Source organism: Acomys minous (assembly GCF_964271855.1).
Source record: "Acomys minous genome assembly, chromosome: 3".
Classification (NCBI taxonomy): Eukaryota; Metazoa; Chordata; class Mammalia; order Rodentia; family Muridae; genus Acomys; species Acomys minous.
The window spans coordinates 70925612-70948621 of record NC_140485.1 but is presented as its reverse complement, the minus strand read 5'-3'; the positions used below and the strand labels follow the sequence as shown (position 1 = coordinate 70948621).

At 44.0% G+C, this 23010-nt stretch overlaps 1 protein-coding gene across 1 annotated transcript in view; it reads left to right on the top strand.

Moving 5' to 3' along the window:
- STK4 (serine/threonine kinase 4) overlaps positions 1 to 23010 on the top strand; it is an 89266-nt gene that overhangs the window by 35898 nt on the left and 30358 nt on the right. Inside the window, exon 10 of the mRNA XM_084774425.1 lies at positions 18473 to 18630. Coding sequence (XP_084630551.1) covers positions 18473 to 18630 — 158 coding nt within the window. The remainder of the gene's footprint in view (positions 1 to 18472; positions 18631 to 23010) is intronic.

Here is a 23010-nt window from a genome sequence, read left to right as displayed (position 1 = left end):
GTCTTCAGGAAAATGCTTCCTTTTTTTCTCTCCCTCTCTGCCTCCCTGCTGTGTTTCTTTTCATCTCTCTCCTTCCTCCCCTACTCTTTTTGTCTCCCCCTTTTACTTTTCTTGTTAGGGATTAAGTCCCTGAGCCTCACACGTGCTCCATGAGGCCTTTGCCAGTGAGCTACACCGCTGGCCAGCGTTCCTGTCTTGTGAGGCAGGGCCTTCCTACATTGCCCGGGCTTGTCTCAAGCTTCTGGGCTCAAGCTGTTGCCTGTGGTCAGGGTCTAGGCCCGGTGTTTCCAGGTTTTGGTCACTGTATTCAGGAATGAAGTAAAAGCTCACATTGTTTGCAGAGTAGTAAGGCGACTTTAGTTAGACAAAGCACAGGTCAGAATCCACTGCAAGAGAGCAGTAGGCCACAGGAAGGTACAGTTGCTGCCTGAGGCGTCCTTTTGTGAGAGTCTAGAGGAAAGCGGGACTGGTTCCTAAGGCAAGTAGTTGGGGTGGTTCTTTTATTTTGATTGATAGATTAGGTTATATGATCATTCCCCCCACTGTGCATGTCTCCTGTAATGCAGCTGAGGGGAGTCCCGTTTAAAACTTCACACGAGAACACACTTCGCCGGGTGTGCATGACCCTAAAGCCACTTCCGGCCTCATGTGCTCTTCTTGTCTTGTGCTTGGACATGAGAAGAATATGACCATATGGTGTTTGTCCAAACACAGTGATTGTCAGGGAGAGGAAATGCCTATCCCATTGTTCAGAGTAGGGTGTGTGTGTGTGTGTGTGTGTGTGTGTGTGTGTGTGTGTGTGTGTGTGTACGTACACGTACGCTGGTCAGGTGAGGGTTCTAAATTGCTAGCAGATTGCTAGGTGCGTTTTGTGGACGGGTGTGTGTGAGTAGAAAGTACAGGTATAGGACCTACCTAGGCCTTCGAGTGCCCTGTTACTACAGTACTCCTAGTGCTGGCCTGTCTCAAGTGGTTCCCTTGCCTCAGCCTCCCAGCAGCTCCCGTTACAGCTGTGTGCCGCGGCTTGGCTTTGTTTCCCTCTTTCCTGTCTGATCTTTGCCTGTGACTGGCCTCATTCCTCCTCCTCAGCTCCTGGCTCAGAGTCCCGCTCTCTGGTCTGTACTGATTGGCTTTGCCTGGGCGTGTAGGCCAGTCACAGAGGAGAGTACAAAGCAGTAGCTGAGGCATAGAGGTTCAGTTTAGCCTAAACTTTGTCCGTTTAAAGGCCTGGGCCTCCTTAGTCATCTTTTTTCTTCCCTTTAAGTCCCTACCCCCCGTGCTAGGCATCAGACCCAGGGCTTCACTTGTGCTAGTCTGCTGAGCTATACCCTCAGCCGCCACTTAAATATTTATGGTTTTTCCTCCACCCCAGGGACCAGCAAACCAGTCTCCAGCTAATCTAGCCTGCTGCGTACTTTGAGTAGGAAGACTCAGCTGGAGCACTTCCGTAGCCAAGTCTAAAGTGTCTGCTGTCTGTCCCTTTACAGACAGAGAACGTTTGTTGGTTAGTAGAACGCCTGACTAGCACATGTGAGGCCCTGGGTTTCATCCCTAGGGAGGGAGCACAGTTAAAAGGAAAGAAAAAAAGATGATCAAGGAGACCTGGGGCCTTAAACTTAAGCAAAGGGGGCTTGCTGGAGTGGTGTACAGGTAGGGTCTTATGGAGTGGGGTACAGGTAGGGTCTTATGGAGTGGGGTACAGGTAGGGTCTGGATAGTCCTGATAGTGGCTGGCTGCAGACTGGATAGGCTGAGAACTAGAGATCTACTCAGGCTACAAATCTGGATGTCTTGTTTTGGCAGTCCCAATCTGAGGGCCTGGAAGATCCCCAGAGAGTCAGTGGTCTGAAGTCCATGTTGAAAGACCAGGAAACTGGAGTGCAATGCCAGAGTGAGGGATGACAGAAATAGTGGCTGTAGCAGCACCAGGGATTGGTGTGCCGGTAAGAAGGAGACAGCTTAGCAAGCAAGAGATTTTTTTTGCGTATCTGGGCTGTCTGTCAGATGGTGCTGTCCACTCTCAGGGAGAGACGTCCCTCAAAGACTGGCTCATAGTTGTATCTCATAGTTGACCCCTGATGCCATCAAGTTCAGTGAAGGAAATGAGTTTTAATATTGGTGTAAGGGTGTTGTCAAAGTATAGTAGAGGCTGTTGGCGTGTACTGGGGTTCCTTTATAGACAGGCAGTGAGCTTGGCAGCACACAGGTAGGTAGAGGTATTCCAACAGGGGGAGCACTTTACCCAGGAGCCTAACCAAGAGCTTGGTGAGTTGAGGAACTCAGGGTGGCTTCTTGTGGTTGAAGGACGTCCGCAGGGCGCTGTTCATGTTGAAGGACATCTGCAGGACGCTGTTCATGTTGAAGGACGTCCGCAGGACGCTGTTCATGTTGAAGGACGTCCGCAGGGCACTGTTCATGTTGAAGGACATCTGCAGGACGCTGTTCATGTTGAAGGACATCTGCAGGACGCTGTTGATGTTGAAGGACGTCTGCAGGACGCTGTTCATGTGCCCCTTCTATTCTTCACCTTTCAGGTCACTAACCTCTTGTTTTCAAAGGTAAAAGTAGTTCCCCTTGTCTGGTTGGGGGCTAGGATTCCGCGTCTCTGAGGCGGTAAAGGTAATGTTATATTGGTAGATTTATAAATTGATAAAACTTCTGCAATGCATTGTGTATCAGGCATTTAAATCTGGGGGCTGGAAAAGTTACCCTGCAGTTAAGAACATTTGTTCTTCTTCCAGAGGATCTGAATTCAGTTTCCAGCACCCACACTAGGTACATAGCCACTTGGAACTCCAGCTTCATGGGATCCAGTACTCTTTCTAGACTCTGAAGAACCTGTACTTGCACATAGAATCTTTGCTGTGTACACATAATTACAAACAAATCCTGAAAGAAAAGGTCAAACTTTTGACCTGCTAAATTCCACTAGTAGGAATTAGGCCCAAGAAAATAATTGAAGATAATTAAGAATTTTTCCTCAACATGGTATTGTAGATGGAACACTGTATATATAAAAACATTAGATACAGTCCCAGCCCTTAGCTGAAATCTGAAGGAGAGTGGACATTAGCTAATTATACTTGTCTAAAAACATATTGGTAATTCTTATTAGTTATTTGTAGAATATGTGCAGGGCAGACTCTCCTGTTATTTTGAATGAGGGCTCTAAAAGAACTTTGCTTCATCAGAAATAAAGATCAAACTCCTGTGTGAATGGTCAATATTGGGCTTGCTGTACTTCCTCTGTGCCAGCAGAGGGAGCTCTGTAATTGATTATGAATTGGAATTACGTTCCCTTTCACGTTCACTGATACCCTTTGTATGATAGGATTTATTTTGGATGAAGACTACTACTTATTTATCTTGAAGTATATAGATAGCATATGCATATTTCATTACCTTGTTTTATGGGTTTGGGTATTTTGCAGTGTCTGTGCATATACACGTGCCTAGTGCCTGCAGGGACCTGGAGTTCCTGTGAGCTGTAGGTGCTAAGAATTGGACCTGAGTCCTCAGGAGGAGCAACCAGCCATCTCTTCAGCCTCACCATTCAGTCTGATCTGAGTTACCACAGCAGTGCTAGGGCTTGGTTTTATTTCACTTCATTAGGAGACTGGACACTCGGCAGAGCTGAGGCATCTTAGCACAGTGTCTCTTAGGTTTGTAGTCAACTTTAGTGGGAATTGGTTTTGTTGTTCTTCAGCACAGTGCCACACGTAGCTTTTAAAATGGCTCAGTGGTTAAGAACGCCGCCTGCTCTTCCAGAGGTCCTGAGTTCGATTCCCAGCAACCATATTGTGGCTCACAACCATCTATAATGTGATCTGATGCCCTCTTCTGCAAATAAAGCACTCATATACAATAATTAAAAAAATGTCATCAGTTAAGCAGTTCCAACAAAATAGTGGAATAGGAAACAACTCAAGCACAGACCTGACTTGGGGGAAAAGTTACACTATGTAGAGAAACAAGTGTTAAAGACGTTTTATAGCCATTTGTTACTTGGTATGTCCTGATCTTGGTTTTGGAAGTGCAGGGACTGGAACCCCGGGCCGTGTACCACTGAGCTGCACTGTACCTCGTTTTTATCTTGCTTGTCCTTATGCAGAAAAGGTAATCTGAATAGCCTTGTACTGGTTTGCAGAATTTCTTTGTTGTAGATGCTGACTTTGGCGTATGGTTTGTGCTTTCTAATTCTTTTGCCTTAGCTCGTGACTTGTGCCCTTCGCTTTGCAGCCATTCTTAGCAATTGTAGTTTTCATGACATCAGACTGTCAGACTCCATTTTTATATTCATTATTTTTGTGTTTTTCAAGATATTTTGCTGGGTGGTAGGGGTGCATACCTTTAATCCCAACACCAGGGAGGCAGAGGCAGGTAGATGTGTGTGAGCTTGAGGCCAGTTTGATCTACAGAGCAACTTGCGGGACAGCCAGGGCTACGTTGAGAAACCTTGTCTCTAAAAATCAAAAGGGAAAAAAATTCTTTCTGCCTAGATTTTATCATAAAGTAGTATGTGTTTAAACAATTGTCAAGTTCTATTGTTTACAGGTGTTATTTAATGTTTCCTGGATTTCTTTCTGTTTATACTATGAGTTACAGATGACAGCTCCATTTTTCTCATTTGAAAACCATATTTCCCTACCACATTCAACTGTGTGGTCCAGTCACCTTTGCGTGTCTTCTGTGACTCATTTTCTAAAATAGATTCCTTCTTCCCTCCTCCTCCTCCTCTTCTTCCTCTTCTTCCTCCTCCTTCTAAATACAGATTGCTATTTGAAATTTTCATCATAGTGATCTCATCAATTTCAGGATCAGTGTATCAAATTTTGTACCCTACTTTGATTTTATTTGATTGATTTGACTATATAGTTTAGTTCTGTCAAACACTGTTACTTGGTTTATCTATCATATCTCTAGAAAACTATAGTTTATCTTATAGTCACATTCTCTCTTTGTATGTGTATCTGTCTATCTGTCTGTCTCTCTTTTTGGGGGTGGTGTTTCAAGACAGGGTTTCCTGGAACTTGATCTGTAGACCAGGCTGGCCTCTAACTCACAGAGATCCACCAGCCTCTGTCTCTTGAGTGCTGGGATTAAAGGCGTGCACCACTATTGCCTGGCCTGTCTATCTTGATGAGGCCTTTTTATAAAGCTCAAGCTGGTGTCAACTTGTGATTCTTTTGCCTCAGCTTCATGAGTATTGCAGCTACAGGTATGCACTATCATGCCTAGCAGTTTGTGTGTATGTGTGTGTGTGTGTGTACACATATGTGCTCATGTGTAGGCCAGAGTTGGTCACCCTTGGGTGGTGTTCTTCAGGAGCTGTCCAAGTAGAATTTTTGTTTAAAAAATCTTTTACTTTTAGTATTTAAAATCACATGTATACATGTGGGTATGTGCCTTGAGGTCAGATGCCTCAGGAGGCCGGTGACTTGGATCCCCTGGAGCTGCAGTTACAGGTGGTTGGGAACCAAGCAAGAATCCTCTAGAAGAGCTGTACATGCTCTTCGCTGCTGAGCCATCTCCTCAGCCTGCATCTTGCATTTCAGGACTCCTGGCATTATATGCCTGCACAGTGCCTGGATGCGGTGTGTGAGTTCTAGGGATTAACTTGGGTTCCTGCACTTGCCTGGCAAGCACTTAGCTGTTTGAGCTGTCTGTCTCCTTAACCAGCCTAGCACCTTAAATAGTTTTATTAAGTTATTAAATTTACCTTCAGATCTTCAAAAATTATCTTTGTGTTTATTGTGTGTGTGTATGTGTGCTTGCACACATGTGGAGGTCAGAGGAGAACCGTTCTCTTGCCACCGTGTGGGCCTGGGGCATTAACCTGAGGCTTATCGCAAGTGTCTTTTCACTGATGTTCCAAGTCTTTTGTTTTTGCTTTACTTTTATAGTTGGTGTGTTGATGTTTTCCAGTGGATTTTTTTGTTCATTATCCTTTGAGAGTCCAAGTCTGTAAATTCCCTTTTTTATTCTTTACAAAGAAGGCCTTCTCTGTGAATATGGTCTTAGTTTTCCCCCCCTTTTGATCCGCACACCTTGCCTTCTGGCTCACTTAGATCTCTAATGCAGTTTGACTAGTAGTGCCTGTTCTTGTCTCGGTGTTCACCTTAGAGACATTTCTTCTATTATCTTTTTTTTTTTTTTTAAGATTTGTTTATTATGTAGACAATGTTCTGTCTGCATGTGCACCTGCCTGCCAGAGGAGGGCAGCAGATCTCATGATAGATGGTTGTGAGCCACCATGTGGTTGCTGGAGATTGAACTCAGGACCACTAGGAAGAGCAGTCAGTGCTCTTAACCTCTAAGCCATCTCTCCAGCCCCTGGTTCTAATATCTTAATACTGAGTCTGATGGCGCAGCAGAATCATAACACCTCCTCCTTAGGCTAAAGAGTCTCTCCCTGTAGCTTTACCGTCCTTGGAACAGAGCTGGTGTAGCCATTGGCTCTGATTGCGGTGGCTTTTCCCTTAGCTCTAGTTCAGCCTCACTGCACGTCTGCGTGGTGCATGTGCTCTGCTCCTTCTGCTGTCAGCTGCCTGCAGGAACCCAGGGGCGTCAGCACTGCGCAGGCATTCCGCGTACAGCCAAGTGCCAAGTTCTGAGAACTGTTCTGCGTTTTAGAAACAGGGTTTTGTTTACTTTGTACCCCTTGCCAGCCTGGGAGTTGCTATGTGTCCTAGGCTGGCCTCAGACTCAAAGTTCCCCTGCCTCTGTTTTCTTGAATTCCAGAACTATAGGCATGTGCCACTGTGCCTGCGAATTAACTCAGAAGTGCTGTTTTTAAAACTAAGTGTGTGAAATTTTAAACTTTGGATGGGTTAGAGAATTGTGGTTAAAGACCCCGGCCTGCGTGGCAACTGTACTGTGCTACTTTCTGAGACATTTGTGGCTCAGCCTGTATGTTGTGAATTTTTGTCAAGTAGCCTTTGCATGCTTTAGCCAGATTTTGCTTTCTTCTATTGAAAATGTTTTAAAACTCTGCATGTGTGTGCCGTGAAGCCGTGGTGTGGAAATCAGCAGACATCTTTTGTGGGTTCTGAGACTTGAACTCAGCACCACAGGCTTGCATAATGCCTTACCCAGTGGGTCGCCTGCCAACTTGAGAACGTGTATTTTCTGGTTGTTTGGTATGAGAATTTACATCTGTAAGCTTAATTTACTGGTGCCGTTAAATGGCACATTCTCCACCAGTTTTCGATATTTGATTTTTCAGAGACAAAAATAAAGAGCAGTAGCAGCAAAACACGGAAGAAGGGAGTCAGCTTGGTCTGCACAGATGTGCAGCTTGGCGGTACTTCCTGTGTGAAGGACTGACAGGGGCCAGCACAGTAGTTCTGAGAGATCATGGAGGCCCGTTTGCTGCCGTGCCCGGTGGCCGTGATGATGCGGCCTTGTCCGTCGGCATGTCCAGGAGACGCCTGTCAGCCGCCCTCTCCTCCTTCCCAGGCCCGCTCGCAGCGGAGGCAGGAGGTGAACTAGTATTTGCCAGGTTCTCGCCCTGGACTCAGGCCTTTCCTCTTAGACCCTGTGAACTGAGGGAGTGAGCTGATTTCTTTCTAAAATCTGTGCTTGGTTCCCAGGGTTCTGATTTGCTCCCTAAGCAGCAGCAGCAGCAGCAGCAGCAGCAGCAGCAGCAGCAGCAGCAGCCGCGCTACTGTCTTTGAGGTGGAATGTAAAGCCCCTCGGCGTGGATGAGAAGCTCTGAGACGGAGGGCAGCTATTGTTGCTGCGTTTCTCCCTTTAAAGCAAAGTCCAGACCCTTGTTGAAAAGATTTCATTCCAACACTGTCTGTTAGGTGCACATTCATCGGAGCTGTGTAAAAGAGACATTCTTGACTCAAAGCCCATTTCTTTCCACCTGCAGTTGTCTGAAAGGGGGTTGTTAACCGTTGTCCTTGTGCTGTCTCTGTCAGTCTGACTTGACAGCCCTTGCGCGTACGGTGGTTCAGGTGTAAGCACTGCACCGGGTTGGCCCTCCTCTGGACAGCAGAGGCGTTCTTGTCCAGATTCGGATTGCCTCAGAGTCCAGCAGAGTTCTGTGAGTTCTCAGTGCTTCCGTGTCACTGCCGCTCTGACCTGATGCCACAGGGAGGTTCTGCATAGTGCCAGGGCTGTGCGTGCACTGCAGCGAGAAGCTACAGCGTTTAGTTCTGTTGCGGCTGTGTTTCTGAAGGTGGGCAGGAGAAGGAAGGAAAAGTAGTGGACTGATCTTTGGAGCCAGTCTTGGCTTGGAGTGTATGTCTAGGCCTCACAGGTGGAGCCTCCTTACTGAGGGAATCCCTTTTTGGCCTTCAGAACTTAAGTTTTGTTTTCTCAAACTAAAGTAAGGAACTATATAGAAAATACTGAGTGTCTAAATGCCCAAAGACGAAAGTGGTATAATGAAAAATTATTATTAATTATTTATTCATTCATTCAGAAAGAAGAGACACATATCCACACCGAGAAAGACACACACACACATACACACACACACACACACACACACACACACACACACACACAGAGACACAGAGAGAGTCAGAGAGAGAGTGTGTGTGTGTGTGTGTGTGTGTGTGTGTGTGTAAATTCCCTGGAGAGAGAGAGAGAGAGAGAGAGAGAGAGAGAGAGAGAGAGAGAGAGAGAGAGAGAGAGAGAGAGAATGTGTTAAATTTCCTGGCAATAAGATGACAGCTATTTTGAGAACCAGTTAAACAGCTCAATACACAAGATGGCAGATTTAAAGCAGGCCAGACTTTGGATCCCTTTGAGCTTCTTTTATAAGGCTTCAAACTCTTATCTTAACTCTGGGATTTATTACTGACTGCCTTTATTTCCATCCCTGAAAGGTAATCTCCGTGGTGAACTGCATTTTATGAGAAGTTCCCTCCTGGGTGAGCTTTACAATAGAGAAGCAGACTCGGTACTAAACAGTTTCACAAATGACTCCAGGTCATCCTTCAGAGTGGAGCTAACTCCTAATTGTTTGTGCAGTTTGTCTTACTGTGTCCACATGTTGGGCTCACTTTTATCTTTGGAAACCATTAACATTCTTGATTTCTTTGGGATGAGCCAAGACTGCTGAGCTTGGTGCCTGAATATTCATCCAAAGAGCCCAGCCAGACCACAAGCTAGGATGGGAAAGCATCAGATCGCCGTGTGACCTGGGGATGGGCCCACGGCCTATAGTCTTTGGAATATAAGGGGCTCCAGTGTGCTTATGTTAGTCACAGGAGAGCCAAGAATAGCAGTGAGAAGAAAGGGTGGATCCAGAAGCGAGGCCTCGGCTTGGGCCTAAGAGACTGAGAGGCAGCCGGGCCAGCCTGGTCCATCAGTGCTCTGCCTGCAGTGCCTCTCCGTTCTGCCTCTCGCCTAGAGAGGAGTGGAGATGCACTCTTTAATACTAATCGAAGTTGAAGTGGATCTATAAGGAAGAGTAGATGATTTCCTGTAAGAGTGTCCACTCTAAGAAATGTCAATTTCAGGATTTGTTAAAAACAACTATCCAATGCAATCCACTTGGTATTTCCTAGATATTTCCTATGTGTCACAACCGTGTAATGTACAGAGAGACCAAATGAAACATTTACTGCTGTCAAAGAACTTATAGGTAAAAAATGTACGATGGTGTCTCTGTCAGGGTCCAGGGCTGTACATGCTGCTGCTGCTCTTTCCAGCCCTTCGCTTGTGTAGACCATGCCTCAGACCATGGCATTGGGTAGTGACTTATTAGCTGAGGAGAGAAGCCCTCTGTGTCTGAAGATAACAAAACACGTGATGAGAGGGTGGGCTAGTCACAGGAAAGAGTTAAAGACTTTGTGAGAAGGATGGTGAAGACTTTGTTAAAAATGAAGCAAAGTCGGAAAACTGGACAGGGCGTATTGATAGTGACGCTGGCCAAAGCAGAGGTGGGCACTGGTCAGCCTTTAAAAGGACTTGGAGCACCCAGACAAGGAGTTTGAATTTGATCCTGTTGTTACAGGGAGTATCAAGACACTGGTCAGGAGGGGCGAGACCCAGTCTCAGGAGATTGTTGCTGTACCAAGGGATGGGCCGTCCTCATCGTTGACTGTCCCCAGTGCTGGAGCGCTCCTGTGATCCATGTGTAGCTCATTAGCATTAACATGCCTGTGAGCCACTGTTACCAGGAAGAGAGATTTTCTGGGCTCCAGGGCATCTTACAACCCTCAGTTCTTAGTGGTTTCAGGAACATCCAAAAGTTTATGGTTACACAGACTTGGATAATGACTTTATGTAAATGATGGCTGGATACATCTGAAACCCATAAATGCTTCTTAACAAAAACAAAACCAGAAGCCACATATTTAACAAATGATAGGCTTCAAAAACAAACCCTCTATAATGTAAGTAATGCATTTACATTATAGCACATTATTTTAAAGCAGCAGGACACATTGAGGTATTGCTGTAGTTTTTGTCTTAGAAATATTTATGCATGGAGCCCAGAAGAAAATGTAGGCCTGTGTGCTCACTTCCGTACTTTGAGCAGGATTAATTACTGCTTAGATAAGAACAGGTTATTGTGAACTAAGGAAAGGCTAAGCTGACCATTGTGGTTAGTGAGTGACAGTTCCCAAGTGAAGGGTTGGGGTGGAACAGCCGTCCAGTTTGTGATCTGGAGGAGATCACATAGGAGATGTGAGCTCCAGTGTTTGGTCAAGCTTCTTTCTAGCATGCCTGTCCTGGCATTATTTTATAGTTTTCAGAAGCCCAGAAATAAGAGCATAACATAGAGTCTGTTGTCACTTTATTTCAAGGCGTTCCTGACATAATTTATGAACCATGGGGCTTACTCATCCCGAATGTACAGTGGCTTCTAGTATGTTTGCGGAGTTGTGCAATCATCACCAGGATTTAGTTTTTGAAGTTTTCTAATTTTAAGCTATGGTATACATTTATAAAGTTTACCATTTTAAAGCAAGCAGTTTTGTAGATTTTTAGTGTGTTGACAAAGTAATACAAGAGTAACAATTATTAAATTCCAGGCATTTTGATCACTTCCAAAGGAACATTCAGCTGGGTGCCGTGGTGCACATCTGTAATACCAGCACTCTGGGAAGCAGAGGCAGGCAGATTGCTCTGAGTTTGAGACCAGTCTGGTCTACAAAGCACATCCAGTAGAGACAGAGAGAAACTCTGTCTTGAAAAAACAAACAGACAAAAAAACCAAAACCAAAACCAAAACCAAAACCAAAGGAACGCTCTTTCCATTGTCAGTTACTTCTTATTTTCCCTATTTATGGATTTGCTTGTTTTGGATATTTAATGTAAATGGATTCAGAAAGGATGCTTCTCTTTGGCTATGGCATTTTTTGTTTTGTATAATTCTTTCAAGGTTTATCCATGTTCCACTGTGTATCAGTGTTTAACTTTTTGTGTGAACGTGTGTGTGTGTGTGTGTGTGTGTGTGTGTGTGTGTGTGTGTGTGTGTGTGTGTGTAGGCAGGTCAGAGGTTAACACTGGGACTCTACTATTTGTTGAATTCGTGGATCTGGCTACACTGGCTGGGACCTGCCAGGGTTGAGATACAGATTGGTGATGCTGCACTCTTTGTGTGTGGGTGGGTGGGGGCGGGGCATGGATTTCAAGACAGGATTTCTCTGTGTAGCCTTGGCTATCTTGGACTCGCTTTGTAGACCAGGCTGGCCTCAAACTCAGTCATCTGCCTGCCTCTGCCTCCTGAGTGCTGGGATTAAAGGTGTGCACCACCACACCCGGCTGCACCCATCTTTTTTATGAGGGTGCTGAGGATCTGAACTCATGTCTTAATATTTTTGGGGTAAGCACTTTACCAGTTGTACCATCTCCCCAGTCCATCTCTCAAATTTTTTCGTTTTTAGTTGTTTTTTGTTTTTGCTGAATACTTTTCCAGTGTGTAGCCATACCACATACTTGCCCATCAGTTGGCGGACATTTGGATCATGTCTTTCAAAGAAAAGTAGAGACCAGGCACAGGTGCTCATCGCTTCCCTCCTTTGCTCATAGGCTTACACAGATAGTCTATTCAGTTGGTAAGTGGGGCTCACAGAGAAGTAGGCCACCGCAGCGTAGGAGCACATTTATCTCCCGCATCAGATAAAAGAATCAAAGCAAGATGTGGCTGTTCTCAGGGTTTGCCCAGTCTGTTCTCCCTCTGGCTTCAGGTTTCCTGTATTATCATTCAGCTGAATGTGTTCATTTCCTGTGATACATCTGAAAAAAAAAGTACTCTAGTTCAAGTTGAAACAGAATGTCCCCTGACCAGCTGAAGGCCTGGGAGCCAGGGAGAGCCCAGGGCAGCCCAGCCTTTAATCACTTGGAGCGATTCTCTTACGCTTTTCAACCCTGACAGGCCGCTGCCCGGCACTTGATTATCTAGCTCCACGTTGCTGAAAGAATGGTTCAAAGATAAGGTTCCTGGGAAAATTCCATTCGCTCACTCTTTCTGCACTCAACTTAATGGCAGTGCTCACATGTCAACAATCTTCATTTTGGTTTTAGAGAGCTCATCAGATGAGCTACAGCTCACCAGCCTTAAAACCTGACAGCTGACGTTCACATTGATCCTTGTTGTCATAGCTATAAAATCTTAGGCAAACATCCCATCTATAAAACAGGATTCATAATATCCCTGAAAAGAGTCTGCAAAGATTTAGTGAAAATCCACTGTGCTAAGGGCAGTGCTTGGCAGGTGCCTAGTATGTACAGTCTGTGTTTGTACCTTCTGTGTGGTCAGGAAGTTGGGATGAAAGTCACGTGAAAGCCTCAAACCCAGGTATTTAGTAACAGTGTTGTTTGAATTTACATCTGGGTTTCTAAGGGAAATGCTTTTTGTGGACGTAAGGTAGTATGTGAGTGAACAGGTTAGAGCAGGAGAGAAAAAGATTGTTAAATCATTTAGCTTTTGCTGTCTAACAAAGCACTCCAAAACTTAGTGGATTAAACTAGCCATTTTATGTAAAGCATGATTCTAGAGGTTAGCAAAGATTTGTAGTTGGGTGTTTCTCTTGGTCTGGTCAGCTGGTACAGTAGCAGCTGGGCTGGCTTCTGTGAGGGCCTCAGTTAAGACTGCTGACTAGCTCCCCCATAGTGTTTTACTACGAGGAGGCTCACTGAGATGTATTAGCATTCAAGTGAAATACAGAATGTTGAAAGTCTCTGCTGGCCTTGCATGGTCAGGACCGGAGGTTTAAGTCATTGCACCTTCTAGGGTAGGGCTGCCTTTTTGAGCTGTAAAAAAGAACTGTGGTGAACTGTGCAAACATAAAACCCCAAGCTAGGAGCCAGTCTGTTGTGCTGTTTCCAAAATCACCTTTGGAGGCTAGGGATGTAGTTCAGTTGGTGGGCTGCTTGCCTGGTGTGCACAGGGCCCTGGCTTTGAGTCCCAAAACACCACACCCTTAGATGATACACCCCCACAACTCTTTACTTTTGGTAATTTGATGTATGTAAACCTTAACAGATTGTTTAGCTGCAATTAATTTCCCAAGAAAAGTATGACTTTATTCCAAGTTTATATTTGAATATGTAATTAGATTAAGAAAAAATATAATCCTAAAACAGTTTTGTTTGCTGGGGGCAGCCTTTAAATTCCAATTCCTGTGAGGGATAGTCAGGTCCCTGGCAGTGGCAGCACCAGCTGAAAGAGGCATTGATGGAATTCCTTAGTCAGGGTTCTTAGTTGCTGAAAGAGACAAAGGACAGGGCTTTGCTTTGCTTTCTTTCTTTTTTTTCCTCTCCAAAAATATTAGAAATCTTTAAGAGGGTTGAGAAGGGCTGTTGTTGTCAAGTAAATAATTGAAATATGAGGAAAGCAAACTTCACTTTTTCATGTAAGCAGTGATAGAAATAGACATGCTACATTCTCTCAGTAACAGTATTCTTTTGGTTTTTTTTAATGGAATGGTTTAGAATTAATCCACAGAAATATTTTTGAGTCTCATCCCCGACTTAAAGGTTTGATTTTTACACATTTATTTTACATTGTACTTAATTCATTTACTTACTTTGAGACAGAGTGCCGTACAGCGCCACAGCTTGGCTTGGAATCCACTGTGTGGCTAGCTCACACTGCAGTGTGTTCTTGGTGTTCAGTGTCCCCACATTGGTAGTGGTGGGTCTCCCCAAGGTGCCTCTTAAATGCTCATTAGGTTTTAAAGAGGGACTCTTTAATTGGCTAAAGTAATTTAGTTTTATCACATTAGTAATTTTTTTAGACCTCAAGATATACATGGTTTGAAGCTTAACAGAAATTAGGATTTAAAAATAGCTCAGTTTAGTAAGTGTTTGAGCATCTATGAAAAGTCACACAACTTTTATTAGCATTTATAAAGTTACAGAGAATGTGCTACAGACACTTCCCCAGGTGGAATTTCCCTAGTTATTAGGGCCCCAGACACTGTTTTCCCAAAAAAGAATGGTTGCCGAGGTGTCAGTTTGCTGTCTTTTGCTACTGAGAGGATCTCACTTCGCCAATGTCCACACAGTAGTTTTAGGATATTTAGTGGAGGAGCGTATGTTGGGGTGTCCAGGCACTAGCTCCAGATACTGATGGAGTCCTGCTTATCTGGGCTACTGAGCCACGTCCCATCTGTCTGTTTTTGTCTATATTCTTTTCTCTTCCCCAAGTTCATGCTTTTTCCTTTTCTTTTCTTTTTGAGATTATAGTAGTATTACAACATTTCTCCTTTCCCTCCCTCCAAAGCCTCTCCTAAACCCTCCATGTCTTTTTTCAATTTCATGATCTTTTTGTTTCATTAATTGTTACTATATGAATATATGTTCCTAAACATATAACCCGTTCAGCCTGTATAATGCCACTCACATGTATGCTGCAGCGCTCACCATGTGATATCGGATAATCAGTTGTGCTCTTCCCTGGCGAAGACTGTTCCTCCTTCTCTCAGCGTTCCTTAGTTGCCTAGAAGTGTAGGATTGAGGCCATTTGGTTGTTCCCGTCCACCTCGGCATGGCTGTTGGTGTTGCCCTTGTTTCTTTCTCTTTCTTAAACAAAACAAAACACACACACACACACACACACACACACACACACACACACACACACACACACACACAGCTTCTGGTTTGGATTGGTCAACTACTCCTGAGCATGAGGCCTGCCTTGCAGTGTGATTGGTAGAACCAGTGTCACTCCACTGAAGAAAACAGATTTTTCCCCTTTCCTAGCAACTATCAATTGCAATAGTGCCCAGGTTCTTGGTGGGACATGCGCCTACCTCCCCTTCCCCAGGCTGGTATTTTGTCTGGTTTGACGCCGTGAGGTTGTGTGTGCTGTAACAGCCTCTATGCGTTCATATGTGCATAGCCTGTCCTGTTGGAAGATGCTTAGTCTGTGGAGTCTCTCTGGGTCTTACACTCTTTCTACTGCCTCTTCTCGTGGATCCCTGAGCCTTGAAGGGAGAGCTTTGATAAAGACATCCCGTTTGGAGCGGGGACCCCAGAGCCTCTCGTTGTTTACATTGTCTAATGTGTGTTAATCACCATCTACTGCAAGGAGATGCTTCTCTGCTGAGGGCCAGGTGATATACTTAACCTAAAAAGGTGGAAGCTCACTTCATGATTTTTCTTTCTTAGTCCTGGAATTTGCTGTTACCCTTAAGAAGTCTCTTTTTCAGTAGAGGAATTTTTTTTTTCTTCCAGACTCAGATCTGCACTGGTGTTGGGGTGTGTGGCTTTGGTTTCCTTGTATCAAAAGAGCTTGGCAGGATCTTTTTAAAATACCGTGAGTTCATGGTAAAGGCTCTAGTTGAGATTCGTCAGTACAGGCTGTTGATGTTTGCTTCTGGCTCATGGTTTCATACTCAGTGCCAGTCCCGATGGCAGCAGTTGCATGCTGTGTGGTTGGTTCAGCCACAGTGAGAGCGCCTGACCCCACAGCCTTACCCAGGAGTGTATTATTAGGTTTGAAGTTTTGCCAGCTGAAGTATTAAGAAATGGTACCTCATGTGACTCTAATTTAACTTCTTGTAAGTGAACCAAAGCACTTAAAAATAAAAGCCTTTGTAAGGAGTGGTTGGGTAGCTTGTGTGTGCTACCAATCTTTAGTTCACTATCTACTCCCTTTTTGGGTCTCTTTTTCTTTCATTTAAAAAGTTGTTTACATATTGGTTATTTATCTTCCGAAATCCACAAAGTATCCTTACAGTTTCCTTTAAAAAAGAAGTTCTTTAAAATGTTTTATTGTATTTGTTGCAAACATTTTCTTTCCATAATTGGCCTTTTAGTTTTTCTCATGTATGTCGTACACTATTTAATGAATTTGGATTCGTGTTGCATCCTTCACACTCATGCAGCAGCTCCGTGTCTCTGTGTCTTGCCACCGTTGGCAAGCCTTCCCACAGCTGGGTTCAAGTGCATGCTTACTTTTTCCTCTAGAGTTTATAGTTTCTATTTTTGCAGTTAATTGTTTATCCATTTGGAAATTCCTTCTTTGGGTGTGATATACATACACAATGTGATCTCTTCCCAAACAGCCATGTGATAGTTTAGACTGTCTAGATTTTGTAGTCTGTTCAGCTGCCCGGGGAACTCAGGGTATTTTGTGTAGTTACCATGTTCTGACTGTGTCTCTCAGAAGTCTCCGGGCAGGTTGGCACTAGGCTTTCTTTTTTAAAAAATGACTTTTTATTTATTTATTACGTATACAGTATTCTGCCTGCATGCCACAAGAGGGCACCAGATCTCATTATAGGTGGTTGTGAGCTGGGAATTGAATTCAGGACTCTTGGAAGAACAGACAGTGCTCCTACCCTCTGAGCCATCTCTCCAGCCCTGGCACTAGCTTTTCTGCTTATCTTTGTTTATGGTAGGATTAGGTGAAGGGTCATTGCATAACTGCCTCAGAGCTGGTCTTCCCCTTGAGTTCCCAGAGGAAGGAACTGAGCACAGAACATCTCCTTCTGTCTCCTCAGCAAATCCAGTGTTACATTTTTACAAGTTTTGTTTTATTGTATGTAGTACTTGAATATGCAATAAAATGAAGCTTAAAAGCAAACAAAACAAACATAAAATGCATCTTTATTTCACATAAACAGCACATCATATCTTTGTTGGGTGATTGGCAGGTCTTAGGAAACCTGTATTGAGTCCCCCCATAAGGAGGAAGGAACAGCACAGTAAACAGTGGTAACACCTAGCAGTGGACAGACCTGGCTTTGGTTGAAAAGGTTGATAGTGAGAAAGACAACAAATGACTGAGAGATTCATTTAACATTTTGGTGTATTTTTCTCCTGTGTATATGATTTTACACAGTTCAGCTCATGCTATACATATAATATTATACCTCATTTAAATTGTCTGTAAATAATATATTTTTAAAATTTGTACACTTTACTTTGTAGTCCCTTCCCCTAGTTCTCAGAAAGGGGAGCCCTCCTCCCCAGTCATCTGACCTCAGCCTATCAAGTCTTATCTGGACTGCCTGTATCCTTTTCCTCTGTTGCCTGGCAATGCCACCCTGCCAGTGATCATCAAGTGGGCACCAGAGTCCATGTCAGAGGTAGCCTCTGCGCTCCATATTATGGAACCCACAAGGAGACTGTGCTGCCTGTCTACCACATCTGAGTAGAGGGTCTAGGTCCTCACCATGCTGGTCCTTGGTTGGTGTGTAAATAATATTTTAAATGTTATTTATAGGCCAAGCATGGTGGTGCATGCTTTTAATCCCAGCTCTTGAAAGGCAGAAGCAGGAGCATCTCCGAGTTTGGGGCCAACCTAGTCTACATAGTGAATTCCAGGCTAGCCAGGGTTATAAGGTGAGACCTTGCCTCAAATAGATGGATAGATGATAGACAATGTGTGAAAAGAAAATGAACGTTATATAAGGTATAGTTCAGTGGTAGCACTCTTGCCTGGTATATGCAAGGCTTTGGTTTTGATCCTCAGCAGCAGAAGAAGGTCACACACTAGCTCAGAAGTGGAAGGATTGCCCTTAATTGTTACTTTCTTTTTCATGCTTATTTATCTCCTCCTTTCAACAAGAATGTGAGCTTACTTAGGACCAGTCTCCTTCCGCCTCACCCCTGTGACTGCAGTGCAATAAGGAATAATGAATACAGTGGGCACAAATATTTTTGTTTGCTTCTGGGATATGTTCAGTCTAAGTATTTCAAGAATTATTTGCTGTAGGAAACCAATAATAATAAAAAGAACAACAATAATACAGGTTTTACTTGAAGCTTTCTCAGAATTACTGAGGTACCCAAATCTTTCATTTTAGAAATAAAGACTCTGGGAAGACAATTAACATACATTACAGAGGGACCACAGAATCTGTTTTTTTACTAAGAAGTATTTTAAGTGAGGATCTGTGTGTTTTTCCGTAGTTTCATTAGAGACATTCATAAAGAGGTCTTTATCCAACAGGGAGAATTGACCTGGAGACTGTTGTCCCCCTGGGCATCCTGACCACACGTGTGTCTTAGTTCCTTTTCACCTTTTGTTTTTGCTTGTTTGTTTTCAGGAAGAGATGAGACCATGCAGCCTGCAAAACCATCTTTCCTTGAATACTTCGAACAAAAAGAAAAGGAAAACCAGATCAACAGCTTTGGCAAGAATGTATCTGGCTCTCTGAAAAATTCTTCAGATTGGAAAATACCTCAGGATGGAGACTATGAGTTTGTGAGTAGTGCTGAAGCAGAAGGTTGTGTTTTCTGGGGAGGGCTTGCAGCGCCGTGCATCCAGGCCGGGCAGCTTGCTTGCCGGGCCCGAGCCTTGCACACCTTCTCCAAGCCCCTGGAGGGCCAAGGGCCTCCTACTTTGAGACAACAATTTTACTGACGTTTGAAAAGTTCTGGGATCTTTTGACTTTTTTTTTCCCCTTCAAAAATTCTTTATTCACTTTCTATTTTCTGTTTTGTTCAGGCTGGAATGATTAAAAGAGCTATTTCATAGGCAAGTGAAGAAGAGCTGCCTTTGGTAGTTTGTGTGGGGTTGCAATCTTCTACTGAGGGTTGCCGTGGCGGGCACTTGACTGATTTCCTAGTGCCTTGTTTTTATCAATCATTCTTTTAATTTTAGACTGAGAAGAGTATTCTAAACCCTTCCGGAGCTTGTGAAAGTGAGCGTGTTTCCTCCTTGTGTTATAGTCTGTCTTCCTCCAACTGCAGATATTTACTGACATTTGCAGCATTTAGTGAGTAGAGGTAATACAACATTCGGGGTGAAAAGTAATCTAAGGAGCCCACGTTTTATTTGTGACTATTTCCAGAAAATGTTTGTTTTTCTGTTGGAACACTTGCCTTTACATTTTTAAATCTAAAGTGATCTTCAGCCGTATCACAGTTCTCTTGGTCCTTATAGAGTTTAGTTTGGGCAGCGGACTTGAGCTCTGAGACCTGTCTGGGGCTTCTTTCCACTAACTGCTTGCTGACCTAGAGGTAGTGATGCCGTCCTGCCATCTGCCTGTCATTAAATGCTGTGGTTTGCACAACTAGTGTAGAGGTCTTTTGAAGACCAGAATGGCTGTAGAGTAGGAAGAGTTCCTTTATCTTTGCCCTGGTTCTCTCAAGCTGAGCCATCGGCAGAGAGCTTGGTTTGACAGGAAGGCAGTTTCTCCAGGGAGGCGTCCATTGGTCCTCAGAGAGGACTTTATTGAAAGACGTGACAGCTAGCGGAGTTGGACCCCTCATGAGCGAACAGGTTAGCACCTGTCTAGTCTGTACTGCACCCAAGACTCTGCTAACCCCAAAGGCTTGCCTCTGTGAGTCCTGTGTAATATTACAGAGTTTAAACTCATTGCCCTTGTCTAAAACTTGAGACATTTTATATAAAATGCTATTATTTCCAGCTTGTTCCAGAAACTTGGAAGATGTGGCCACATGGCTTATTACTACTGGATGTTGGTTATTTGGGGTCAGTAGCAGCTGCATGTTTGAGCATGGCGTTTCCAGTTCCCCACCTTATCTGGACAGCTTCACTCTTCTAATAATATTCCAACATATCTCACACTTAGAGATACTAGTTATTATGGCTTGTGTTCCAAATCCAAATTTGGATTTACATATAACTGAGCCAACCTGTCCTGATATACATTTCTCTGTTTTTACCTTCAGAGTACCAAAGAGTTCATTAAGGACACACACACACACACACACACACACACACACACACACACACACGCGTGCGTGGTACACATGGGAGGTTGAGACAGTTTACACGTGTGAGTTCTCCCACCATGGAGGTTCCAGGAGTTCAAGTCAACTGCATAGGCTTGGTGGCAAGTGCCTTCACCTACTGAGCCATCTCACCAGCTTGAGAATTCCATTTTAAAAAATGATTTTATTTTTTACTTTTGATTGTGTTTATATGTGGATCTGAGTGAGAGTATGTGTACATAAATGCAGTGCCTACAGAGGCCAGAACAGGGCATCAGATGCCCTGCAGTCGGAATTACAAGCAATTGTGAGCCACCTGATGTGGGTGCTGGGTACTGAACTCAGGTTGTCTGCAAGAGCAGTATATGCTTTAAAATTTTTTTTATTTATTATTTGTACAGTATTCTGCCCACATGTATGCCTGCCTGCCACAAGAAGGTACCAGATCTCATTATAGATATGGTTGTGAGCCACCATATGGTTGCTGGGAATTGAACTCAGGACCTTTGGAAGAGCAGACGGTGCTCTTAACCTCTGAGCCATCTCCCTGCAGTATATTCTCTTAACTGCTAAGCTGTTTCTCCAGGTTCCTGAGAACTCGTTCTTTAATACTGTCCTTTAAGGGCAGAATTTTGTATTTGAGTAATGAAAGAAGATAGAGTTAGGATGTACACGGACTATTCCTAAAGATCTTGTGAAAGCTGCCTCTAATGCCTGGTGTCATAGTCCTTGCCACAGCTCTAAAGCAAGGATTTGGACCGGTGCTCTAAAAGATGGTGCGCAGAGTGTCCTCATTCCAGCAGTTACCAGGAGGCACTGAACTAGCATCGCCGAGGACAGCACCACAGGATGCTTCAGTCGGCATTTCTGCTGGCACTGAGCCGTGAAGGTCTGACCTAGTTTAGAGCTGAGTGTGTTAACATTTTGTTAATAGTGCTTGAATTTTAAATGCCCCCCTCCCAGGTCTCCTATAGTTTAATTGGAAATATCACAGAAGCAGACAGGACACGGAAAATGTGTGTCTGTAAATCCTGAGCTGCAGCAGCACACTGCACTGAGGGAAGGATGCCTGGACAGTCTCAGCGTGCTTGGGACCTGTATCTGTGAGGTGAAATGAGGTGTTTACCTCTGCAGCCTCAGGGAGAAGCTATCGGAGTCCAGACAGGCAGTATTTAACTGTGGAGACAACGATACCTTCTTTCTTCCTGCAAATTCAATAGCTTTTTTTGAAACGAAATTTTTGCCCAAAATGGGAAACAGGAAATAATTTAATTAGAGGTGGCAGAATTTGATACTTAAGAAAAAAAACTTTCATATTTTTATCTGAAATTGAATATTTATCCCATTTTTAAAATTGAATTGCCTTATTTGCCAAGTTGAAAAAACCTTCAGTGATTCCCTGTAGATATTCTGTAAACAGGTCACAGTTTTGAAAAGAATATCCCTTTTATGAGAACCTGCACATTCTCATTTTGCTATTCCTAATGCTACAAAAAGCTTTAAATTTGAATCCAGTTTGGTTCATGAGTCTTTATACTTCTGCTTAGACTCGCTCGCCAGCCCACAGTGGATGCCCGGGGCAGACAGCCTGTGTCCGTCTCCTCACTATGATCTCCATGAAAATCCACTAAGTTCACTGAACACAATCTGTTAAGGTGCAACTGGCTCAGTTTGTAGAGCACAGTGAAGGGGAAGCCATGGAGAGGCTGTGTGTAGACAGAGCATCCCGCTGAGACACAGGAAGAACAAGCTGTCGGAGGAAAGGAAGCTGTTCGCAGACATAGCTGGGCTGTATAAGGAAGGAAGGAAGTCATAGTGGCTGGAGCTGTGTGACAGGAATGGCAGCAAATGTGACTGCACTAAAGGTACCTGCTAGAAGTCGAAGATAGTGCCACCAAAAAGCTTAAAATAAGTAGAAAAAGATACCCCATGCCAGCACTCGAACTAAGGTAGAAAGCCGGTGTGGTAGTGGGCACCTTGGGCCAGCATAGCAATACTGCCTCTCAGAAACAAAGAATGGCACTGAAATGAAACATAATCCAAGACAAAAGAGCACTGCATAGCAGGAAATCTACTTTTCATTACTGTAGCGTACAGATGAACAGTAGATCAGAGTTGTCAATCTGTGTGAAGCGTATATATCTACTGATGGATGGATTGACAAGCCTCACAATCCGATGCAGTATGTAATAGAAATACAAAGAACAACGTGAAAGTTGCACAGTAATGGCGAAAATATTGTTCTCTCAAAATCGGACACTTTAGGAGCTAGAGGCATAGAGGGCTCAGTCAGCAAAGTGCTTGAGGTCCTGAGTCCGATCCCCAGAACCACATTAAAACTAACAAACAAACAAACAAACCAGGGCTCGTGATGTATGTTTGTAATCCAGTATTGGGGAGGTGGAGACAGACAGAGCCCTTGGCTCACTGCCCAGTCAGCAGCTTACACAGTGTGCTCCAGGCCAGTGAGCACCCTGTCTCAAAAAAACAAAACAAAGAAGGTAGAGCTGACATTTGAGGGCCTCCTCATGCGCGTGTTCTCTATCTCTGGACATTTCAGGGTGGAGCTCTAGCTCCGTGGTAGAGTATATACTTAATATATACACAGACTCTGGGTTCAGGCCCCAGCGCCAAAACTAACACAGCTCACATTTACAGCATTAGGAAAACGTTTCAAATAAATATTAAGCTTTAAGAAGCTATTTGTAAAACCTTCAAAGTGCTGAAAGAGAACTCTCATTCAGTATGGAGATCATACAGGCAATATTATTTTGTCTATAATCCAATAGTTTAGAAATTAACAGTAAGTGGGCTGGAGCGATGGCTCAGCGAGTGAGAGCACTGACTGCTCTTCCAGAGGTCCTGAGTTCAATTCCCAGCAACCACATGGTGGCTCACAACTATC